Below are 10,841 nucleotides of genomic sequence, written 5' to 3'. Positions count from 1 at the left end.
AAGCGAAAGGAGCACTGGTGTGACAGTCTATATAATAGGTTAAGGGGTGGCTTTGTGCAGCTTCTTCCCACTTAGGGACCACTTCAGATCATGATGTTTGAACAAACCCAAAGAAATCGCTCTGACGTTTCCAACAGACCAGGGTCAGGGGTAATAAAAACAGAAAATGCTGGAAATATTTTGAAATGTCGTCAACCTGAAATGTTGACTTTAGCTGTCCAGAACTGTTGGCCTGATGAGTTATTTCCAGCATTGTTTTACTTTAGATTTCAAGCATCTGTCATATTTTGCTTTTGTGCTACAGTCAGAGCTGTTGGCCTTGGGACATCAAAACAATCTCCTCGGGTTAGCTGGGTTAACAGAGATCACGGTTTAAGCCATTATCAATGGCCCTCTAAAATGACAGGTTACAGTCTATGACACCCTCAAACTAAGAACATATAAAGTTAGAGTCCTGATTAGTTTGCATTGATTTTAATGTCCTTTCCATGAGGCACCCAAAACAGCTATCTAACCAATTACATCATTACTCCTGAACTCTTATATCCAGTTAAAACAATCCAAAAGGTTATTGGCCTTTCTGGCAGAACATTGCAACCAGGGTTTATTGTTTGCACACTTGCCCTCCCATGATTCTCCTCCATGTTCACTTTGTGCAATGGTGATCCTGGGAAGCTGAGAGCGGTAGAAAGCTCCAGCCTGAGCTCAGTTCTCTATTAATTCATATCGTCAGTGTTTTTCCGTTTGAGTGTACACTCTCATTCCTTGTTTGTTCTCTCAAAGTGTTACTTCATACCTATCCATATTTAATTGCTTCTGCCCAAAATCCTTCCATTCCACCAAACTAACAAAAATTCTTTTCACATTTTTCAGTTCTCCTAGTACGAAAGAGACAGGGACAAATAAAACTAGATCAGTAAAATTGTGCACACGCATGCGCGAGAGATAAAACATGCTTCATGTTATTGAAAGATCAGTGAGTCATCACATTGATGTACTATATTTAGAATAGTTCAAATTTCTAATGTGTACAATTTGCTGCTCTTCAACTGTGAAAACTTGGCCACCTTGATCAAACATTTTCAAGTGATTAATTGATGAAGTTGACCAGTAAAAACTGCACATCAAACTACCAGGAGAGATCCATTCGTGATTGTGAATCATCTCAGATACAGATCATAGCAGAGTGGGATAGGATGAACAGTATAATGAAAATAAAATGTGATCTAATGTGTTAACGCTATAATTGTGCTCTGCCTTATGAAGGTAAGCTCTGGTGTTTTCAGTTAAACTCTTCATGGAGAAATTGACCGTGGAATTGTGCACAAGTAGATATCATGGAAGTGGAAATAGGACAACCAGACAGCTGCTTGAGAAATCCATTTCACGTACAAGAGTTGCTAACATAGATACCATGGCATTCTACATCTCTAAATATTGAAAACCAGAGACAGGGTTACACACAGTGTTACACTGACCTCCTCAGCATTTGCAGCTTTTTCTGCTTTTATTTCCGGTTTCCGGCTTTCACTTTACTGTTCTATTCCTATTAATTACTCAGTTACGGGGAGGTGAATTCAGACATTCTCATCATTGGGAACCCATGCAGCACCAAACTGCTTCATTTATATTTCACTATACTAACCAGGTACAGATAGACCTTGGAATATGTGCTACTAATAGTGGTGACGTACCATTGCTCCAGGGGCTGCTCAGTAGGGTCTGGAGTTGTTACTGAGGCAGACAGCAGGGCTGTGCTATATATGATATACTGGTGTCTGAATAAAAGGTATTGTTCTACAATGATGATAGCTTAATCCAGTGCATCTCTCCAGTATTAAATCAATGTACTAGTTGCAATTGACAGAATGCATCAAACCTCTTTTTATGCACTTTCTAGTCAGTGTGGATTTGCAGATGCCGAATCAAATGGCCAGATGTGTAAAATCGCTTCATACACACCCTACATTCAAACGGTCTCTCTCCAGTGTGAATTCGCTGGTGCACTTTCAGATCGTTACAGGTGGAAAACCGCTTTGTGCAAACATTGCACTCAAACGGTTTCTCTCCTCTGTGAAATCGCTGATGCCTTATTAAGTTACTGGATTTACTAAATCGCTTCTTACACTCTACACACTCAAATGGTTTCTCTCCTGTGTGAACACGCAGGTGTTTTTTCAAAAGACAGGGCCATCTGAAACGCTTCCCACACACAAAACACTGAAAGCTGTCTGTGTCTTGAAGGGCAGGCCCCTGCTGACTGGGTCCAGGAATCTCTGCTGATCCTGGTTGATCCTTTACTAACATGTTGGCTTCATTCAGGATTTCCTTGTTGGCTCTTGGTTCCACAGTATCTGTACAATCTCCATCCAGCAAACCTGAACACATAGAACACATAAATCAGTGAACATCCTGTGGACTCTCTTCATCTAGAAAGATTCATGGTTCACTCTGGAGGGGGGGTGGGGGGGGTGGTATGAGCTGGTTTAACTACATTTGAAAGACTAGAAAATGTCTCCATTTCTGCTATCGTCAGCATAGAACAACACTTTTATTCAGACACCAGTACATCATATACAGCACAGCCCTGCTGTGTGCCTCAGCAACAACTCTAGACCCTACCGAGCAGCCCCTGGAGCAATGGTGCATCACCACTATCAACAGCACATATCCCTAGGTCTATCTGTACCTGGTTAGTATAGTGAAATATAAATGAAGCAACTTGATGCTGCATGGGTTCCCAATGATGAGAATGTCTGAATTCACCTCCTCATAACTGAGTAATTAATAGGAATGGAACAGTAAAATGAAAGCTGGAAACCTGAAATAAAAGCAGAAAAGGTTGGAAATACTGAGGAGGTCAGGCAGGATGTATGTGTGGGAAGCATTTCAGATGGCCCTGCCAAGAGGGAAACCATTCAAGTGTGTGGAGTGCAACAGAAAGAGAACTAACAAATCAGATTTGCCACTTTTCAGAGGAGTGGAATACTGACCACTCTTGAGAAAAGTGCAGTATTAAATATTGACTTGTGCTTCTTGTGTTTAAAGGAGTCATTTGCTGCAAGGATCATCATCATCTGATCCACTATTTTATTTGTACTCTGAACTTGTATTCCAACCCCCATGCAGGTAAGAACAGACAGGGAAAGGGAAGTGATTCCAAAGAAGACAGTTCCCCATCCACAGAACAAGACAGATAAGCTATACTGAAGCACAGACCAATGGCAGATGAAATTTAACATGGCAATTTCCATCATGGTACAGGGACACAAATCAGCTCCAGCACTTAGTGGCAGCAGTAAAATACTGAACAGTGATGCACAAGTCCAAAGCTCAGTATCCACTTTCTCAACCTGTCCTGCCACCTTCAGTGATTTCTGCATATTCACCCCCAGGTCACTCTGCTCCAGCAAGCTCCTTTAGAATTGTATCCTTCATTTTATATAGCCTCACCTCGTTCTCCCTACCAAAATGTATCATTTCACACGTGTTTGAAGTAAAGATCATCAGCCACATGCCGTCTATTTCACCAATTTGCCTATATCCTCAAAGTCTATCACCATCCTCCTTACACTTCACAATACTTCCAAGCTTTGTGTCATCATGTTTTGGGTCCTTTACAGAGATCAAGTGGGCCTACATTCTCTGGAGTTGATCGCATTGAAACATGAGAAATAGGCTTGACAGGATTATTGCTGAAGCATTATTTCCCCTGGCTGGAGATTTAGAACATAGTTTCAGAATAAGAAGTCAGACATTTAACACCTGAGATGAGGAGAAATTTCTTCATTTGGAGTGCCGTGAATCTTTGGGATTCCCAGCCTCAGTGTTGTGGATGGTCAGTTGTTCAGTATATTCAAGACTAAGTTCAAGATACTTTTGGACACTAAGGGAATAAGGGATATGGGATTTGTGGGAAAGTGGAACTGATGCAGAAGTTCACTCACAGTCTCATTGAATGGCGGAGCAGGCATGTGGGACTGGATGGTCAATGCCTGCTCATATTTTTGTGGTCTTCTCATATGTCTGCTTTCCTTGTCCTTCTAAATGGTAAAGAGTTGTAAATTTGGCAGGTGATGTCACAGGAGGCTTGGTGAGTTGCTGCAGTATATCTTGTAGATGTAAACACTGCTGCTACTGTGAGCTGGAGGGAGTGAATGTTTAAGATGGTGGATGAGTTGTCCGCTCAAATGGGCTACCTTTTCCTGGATGGTGTCAAGCTTCTTGAGAGCTGTTGGAACTGCACTCATCCAGACAAAGGGAGAGTATTCCATCACACTCCTGACTTGTGCCTTGTAGATGATAGAAAGGTTTTGGCAAGACAAGAGGTGAGTCACTCCCTGCAGAATTCTGACCTTTGACCTCTTCTTGTGGCCACAGCATTTATATCATTTGTGCAGTTAAGTTTCATTCCTTGACATCTAGATTTTCTAGGGGTGGGAAGATTCAGAAATGGTAATCCAGTTGAAAATCAAGGAGGGGTGATTTTTATAAACTAGTGCAGGTGAAAATGGTTCTCTGGGCATTGGAGTAAGTTCTGTAATTCAAGAGCAAAACTGTGGCCTTTATCAGAACCTTTTAAAGCATGTAAGACTTTGAGAGGGATTGACACAGTAGATGCTGGGATGTTTCTCCTCTTAAGAGAATTTACAACTGGGCATTGTTACAAAACAAGGGGTCTCCAATTTAAGATGGAAATGAGGAATGTCTTCTTTCAGAGGGTGGTTAATCTTTGGAATTCTCACCCCTAGCGAGCAATAGAGGCTGTGTCATTGAGTATACTCAAAGCTGAGTTAGACAGCTTTTTGATTGATAAAGGAGTCAAAGGTATGGAGGGCAGACAGGGAGATGGAGTTCAGTGCACAACCAGATCAGCCATGATCTGATTGAATGGCGTATCAGGCTTGAGGGGCCAAATGCCCTATTTCTGCTCCTATTTCTTATGATCTTATTTTTGAGAAAGTAAACACAACAGAAGGGAAGGATTTAAACACATCTGGTTGGCGGGGGTTGGGAATGTTTAGGCTTTCGATGAGGGAGAGCAGGATTAACGAAGTTGTTGGAATAGAAAAGTTAGCCAAAATGCTGGAAGAAATATTATCAGTTGAAAGAGGGAAAGAAAGAGGCTATAAGCTACTGACAGATAAAAACACAGTTTGAGCAACAGCACGAGATAGGAGAACACCAGGAAAATATAATAAGGGTCAACGTTTCAAATCGTCAGTCAGGACTGAGTGGAATAATATGACAACACAAAGCTTTCCAAACAAAACAAGCTCGAAGCATCAACAACCATAGAGTGTTGAGATAGTGGCCAGGTCAGAGTCCTGGCTTAAGTTTGGACAACACTGGGAATTCTCATAATATTTTCAGGAGAGAAAGGGAGGAAGGAGGTGGGGGGTGGGGGGGGAGAGAGGGCAGTGTTTTGGCAGCATCCTTTCATGCACAGTAAGGGTATTGGTTAAGACAGAACCCACATGAACAGAATTAAGAAATCGGAAGGGAAGCTGAAATTCCTCGTCCCTGGTACCAGTCTAGTGAATCTCCTCTGCACCTCTTGAAGGTTTTCAGAATTGGACACAATACTCAAGCCAAGGTCTAACTAATGTTTTGCAAAGGTTTCCCATAATTTCCTTGCTTTTCTACTCAATGCCTCTATTTGTAAAGACAAGGATCGCTTACATATTTTAAAACAAAACAGCTTCATCAACTTATCCGGTCATCTTCAAAGATTTGTCTACAGAGAATTCCAGGTCACTAGTGCTGCACCAAGCCACTTTAAATTGTACCATTTTGTTTATATTGTCTCTGCTCATTACTCCTCCCAAAATGCATTATTCCATACTTCTCTGCTTTAAAGTTCGCCAGTCTGCCTATGTTCTCCTGATGTCTATTGCTACCCTCCTCATTGTTTACGACATTCCCAAGTTTCATATCATCCGCAAATTTTGAACTTGTCGCATGTATCCATGCCCAGATAAATATATATTAAAAAGAGCTGTGGTCCTAATACTATGACCTGCAGTCTGCCCCTTAGCCAATTTTGTATCCATACTCCCACTGTCCCGGTTCAGATAAAGAACAGCTAAGTGGGGGTTAACTGAATACCTCTACCAAAGAGGCCAGTACAGACACCAAAGGACTGAATAGCATCCTTTTGCATTTTGTGCTTCCAAGAGAAAGTACATAGAGTACTTGCCACAGGGAGTGTTGAACTGGAAATCATTGAATATTTTAAAGAAAGAAAGAAAGTTAGGCAGTGGGGTTAGTCTGGAATAGGCAGGATTATTGGTAGAAGACAATGGGATTTGGATTGCTGCTGGCACAGATCCAACAGACTCAATGATTCTTTACAAGGTACATTTCTCGGGTCCTGTTGGTTTTATCTTGTGCCCCTCAGGTAACTAATCCCAAACTAGGACAAAGGAGCCTGCATAATTGGCATCTCATCCACCACTTTAAACATTCACCCCCTCCACCGCTGATGCACAGTGGCAGCAGTGTATACCATCTACAAGGTGAACAGCAGCAACTCACCAAGGCTTCGACTGCACCTGCCAAACCCATGACCTCTACCACCTAGAAGGACCAGGGCAGCAGATGCACAGGAACACCACCATCTGCAAGTTCCCTGAAAGTCACACACCTTGATTTGGATATATATCGTTGTTCTTCACTGTGACTGGGTCACAATCCCTAGCAGCACACAGGGACTGCAGCGATTCAAAAAGTCAGCTCATCACCACCTTCTCAAGGGTAATGAGGGATGGGCAATAAATGCTGATCTAGCCAGCAATGCCCACATCCCTGGAAAAAATATTTTTTTAAATATTTTGACTGAGGGTTTTAATGTAAAGAAATTAATGAAACACTCGAAGGACAACTGACTACTAGAAATAAGGCAACATTGATTTATTTGGTGTTATTTGTGGTCTTTACTGTTTACAGACATTTTTAAAAATTAATTTACAGGATGTGGGCTTCGCTGGCTAGGCCAGCATTTATTGCCCATCCTCAATTGCCCTTGAGAAGGTGGTGATGAGCTGTCTTCTTGAACTGCTGCAGTCCATGTAGTGTAGGTACACCCACAGTGCTCTTAGGGAGTTCCAGGATTTTGACCCAGCGATAGTGAAGGAACGGTGATATATTTCCAAGTCAGGATGGTGAGTGGCTTGGAGGGGAACTTCCAGGTGGTGTTCCCATGTATCTGCTGCCCTTGTCCTTCTAGATGGTAGCGGTCGTGGGTTTGGAAGCTGATGTCTAAGGAAGATGGAACAGTGAAGCAGTATGGGATACATTTCTACATTCTACTATTTGTTTACTGTTTATAGAGATGGCAGACTTCAAGTGATATATTTCTCTATTACATTGCATTGTGTTATACTCTATTGTATTTAAACAGTGTCATACAGTCGTCCATTACGTAGTTAACTGTTTATAGAGATGAGCCAGACTTAAACAGTATGAGATACTTCACTCTATAATTTGAACTTGTGGTACCCAGGTCGTGTTCAGTCCCACTGGGTACAACTCTTAATATCATGATGAATTGCAAAGCAAAAGGGGCAGACTTTCAGTGGAATCATTGTCAACTGTGTGGTTATTTTAAAATTATAATATTCACAGTACCCTGTTACAAATAGTGTTTCTTCCATCAGTGACTGTCACTGTGTTATGTAGAATGTTTATACAACATCGTACATTCATGTAGTAAAGCCTTTAATGTAGTAAAATATCCCAACGTGCTCCTCAGGTACTCAATCAGCCCAATATTGACAAACAATAAAGTGTAAAATTATTGTCCTAATGGGACAGAGTTCCAAGATCAGCTGCAAGCGCAAAAACCAATGACTTCCAGGGATCTAGACAGCCACTTGTGAATTGGTAAAACCAGCCCATCGCAGAGAAACTGGAGGCAGGATGTCACTAAGGGATGTCTTGGCCCATTGTCTATTTTCTAGGAACACAGGATGCAGAGAACTCCTGGTACATTCTATGTGCCACTGCATGTAATCTAGTGAAGTGCTCAATCACGTGGTCTGATTAGGTCCAAGTTGACTTGGTTGCTGCCAAGATCTCTAATCACACCATGAGTTGGAGCCTTGCAACAGAGATTTAGTAGCAAACTGTCACTAACCGTTAGCAATGAGCTAATTTCTTACTGCAGAGCTGTGGTCCACAAACATACTGCTGTAACTAGATATCGGAGTTTCAAACACTTGAACTTACCTGGATTTCCCCACAAGATTCTTTCCATAACCTTCTCCTAGGAATTTCCACACAACTGAAGCCTGACAGTTCTGTTCTGGAAACAACTGAAAGTAACAGAGAGCAATTATTTAGTGCCCTTTCACGTCTCTAAGAAATTATGTTTTACATAAATCAACTTGTTAGTGCAGTTATTGAATACTTTCTCACTGTACCACCCCTCCTGGATGTACAGCCCACTCCTGAGAACTCAATCCTGAATAACTCAATCATCAGATAACTTCATATGGAGTCAGGGACACTAGATTTTTCCACCCAAGGTGTCCTCTTGATAGTAAAAAAAACACTCTTCAGTTAATGAATCCGTTAGACTAGATTGAAATTTAATGTAGGCTGACCAGCCAGTCTCAAGTATTTGTCTCAGATTCAGTATATCCTCAACAATGGCTTCCTGACTTTGGCCTCAGGCCTGCGCATGCGTCGGAACTAGCCTGCCAGGATGTCACAAGGTGGGATTGGAAGCTCCTTGTGCGCACGCGTGAATGTTTAACTGGCCGAGCACGGAAATATGCGCGGATCTCAATCGGAGCCACGATTCAATTCACAACATACTTTAACAGATATTTTAAATATATGTTAGCGGAAACTAATGAAAGCGTTTTTTACCTTAAGAATATTGCTTCCTATCGATCGCCAGTTTGAAATCTGACTTGAACTCAATGGCGGCTATCCATACCCATACGCCCCCGCGGCTAGGAGACCGCTCTATTGTTTATACTGCCCTGCTTAGCGCATGCGCGCCATTTTCTAACAAGCAGAACAATGGGATTTCGGGAAGAATGACGGCGCCGACCCGGAGGCAGCCGATACATAACCTCAACCGCGTCGATTTAAATACTCAGAGCTTTTGTAAAGTTATTCCGTGAATCAAAGTCATCGGCTCTGGCTTTCTTCGCGGGCCTGAAGCGAGGCAGTCAGCGCCTGCAAAGCGGCTCCTGCACTAAGATGGAGGGCATCACGTGGCGCGGCTGGTTTGATTGACAGGTGAAGTCAGGGAGCAGCTGTAAAGCTGGACTAGGCTTGGCCTAAATAGCCAAGTGGTTATGGTACTGGGTTTGTAACCCCAAGATCAAGAGTTCAAATCTCACAATGGCAAACTATGAAACATCAAGAGTTCAAGCCTTGGCCTAAATAGCCAAGTGGTTATGGTACTGGGTTTGTAACCCCAAGATCAAGAGTTCAAATCTCACAATGGCAAACTATGGAACAATGTGACTTCATCTGAAACAGATGGAAACAGGTTTGGACTCGAAAGAGTATCAAGAGTTCAAATCTCACAATGGCAAACTATGAAACAATGTAACTTTAAAGCTTGGCCTAAATAGCCAAGTGGTTATGGTACTGGGTTTGTAACCCCAAGATCAAGAGTTCAAATCTCACAATGGCAAACTATGAAACAATGTAACTTCATCTGAAACAGATGGAAACAGGTTTACTCAAAAGAGTATCAAGAGTTCAAATCTCACAGTGGCAAAACTATGTAAAGCTGGACTGGGCAGTCGGCACAATCCTCTTGCGGCAAACTGCATTCACACAGAGGGCAAAGCAAAAATAAAGACCGTCTGCTGAAACAAAGGTTAGGGCACGAGATTAGGGCATCCTGGCTAAGTTTGCAGATGATACAAAGATAGGTTGAGGGACAGGTAGTATTGAGGAGGCTGATAAGCTGCACAAGGATTTGGACAGGTTAGGAGAATGGGCAAAGAAGTGGCAGGTGGAATACAACGTGGGGAAGTGTGAGGTCATGCACAATGGCAGGAAGAATAGAGGCATAGACTATTTTCTAAATGGGGAGAGAATTCAGAAATCTGGAGTGCAAAGGGCCTTGGGAGTCCTAATCCAGGATTCTCTTAAGGTTAACTTGCAGGTTGAGTCGGTAGTTAGGAGGGCAAATGCAATGTTGGCATTTATTTCTAGAGGACTAGAATATAAAAGCAGGGATGTGCTGCTGGAGATTTATAAGGCTCTGGTCAGACCACATTTCGAATATTGTGAGCAATTTTGGGCCCCGTATCTCAGGAAGGATGTGCTGGCCCTGGATAGGGTCCAGAGGATGTTCACGAGAATGATCCCAGGAATGAAAGGCTTAACATGTGAGGAACGTTTGAGGACTCTGGGTGTCTACTCGATGGAGTTTAGAAGGATGAGGGGGGATCTGATTGAAACTTACAGAATACTGAAAGGCCTGGATAGAGTGGACTTAGGGAATTTGTTTCCATTAGTAGGAGAGACTAGGACCCAAGGGCACAGTCTCAGAATAAAGGGAAGACCTTTTAGAACAGAGATGAGGAGAAACTTCTTTAGCCAGAGAGTGGTGAATCTATGGAATTCATTGCCACAGAAGACTGTGGAGGCCAGGTCATTGAGTGTATTTAAGACCGAGATAGATAGGTTCTTGATTGGTAAGGGGATTAAAGGTTATGGGGAGAAGGCGGGAGAATGGGGTTGAGAAACTTATCAGCCATGATTGAATGGCGGAGCAGACTCGATGGGCCGAATGGCCTAATTTCTGCTCCTATGTCTTATGATCTTATAATGAAATCACAGGTCCTGATGTTGCCAGGGGAAAGGGA

The 10,841-nt window shown here is 42.5% G+C and overlaps 1 protein-coding gene across 2 annotated transcripts; it reads right to left on the bottom strand.

The window, feature by feature from the left end:
- Positions 1–461: 461 nt before the first annotated feature.
- Positions 462–8,671, bottom strand: LOC121280563 (zinc finger protein 572-like). 2 transcript variants are annotated; one of them, XM_041192700.1, is made up of 3 exons: positions 8,607–8,671; positions 8,230–8,315; positions 462–2,378 (listed from the first exon to the last, which is right to left on the bottom strand). In XM_041192700.1, the coding sequence occupies exons 2-3, from the start codon at positions 8,255–8,257 to the stop codon at positions 1,897–1,899; spliced, it is 510 nt and encodes a 169-aa protein (XP_041048634.1). In that variant the 5' UTR covers positions 8,258–8,315; positions 8,607–8,671; the 3' UTR covers positions 462–1,896. The 2 variants fall into 2 exon arrangements, with proteins under 2 accessions (XP_041048634.1, XP_041048633.1); XM_041192699.1 differs by having other exon boundaries at positions 8,411–8,669.
- Between the last annotated feature and the right edge of the window lie 2,170 nt (positions 8,672–10,841).

Source organism: Carcharodon carcharias, chromosome 7, assembly GCF_017639515.1.
Source record: "Carcharodon carcharias isolate sCarCar2 chromosome 7, sCarCar2.pri, whole genome shotgun sequence".
NCBI classification, from domain to species: Eukaryota; Metazoa; Chordata; class Chondrichthyes; order Lamniformes; family Lamnidae; genus Carcharodon; species Carcharodon carcharias.
The sequence above is the reverse complement of the archived record's forward strand: the minus strand, read 5'-3'. Positions and strand labels throughout refer to the sequence as shown.

What these genes read in the sequence shown, in the direction of transcription:
- LOC121280563 (XM_041192700.1), bottom strand. Translation starts at nt 8,257, where the DNA reads ATGGAAAGAATCTTGTGGGGAAATCCAG. An exon ending in AATCTTGTGGGGAAATCCAG is followed by an intron (nt 2,379 to 8,229) that starts GTAAGTTCAAGT and finishes CTATGTGTTCAG; the next exon opens with GTTTGCTGGATGGAGATTGT.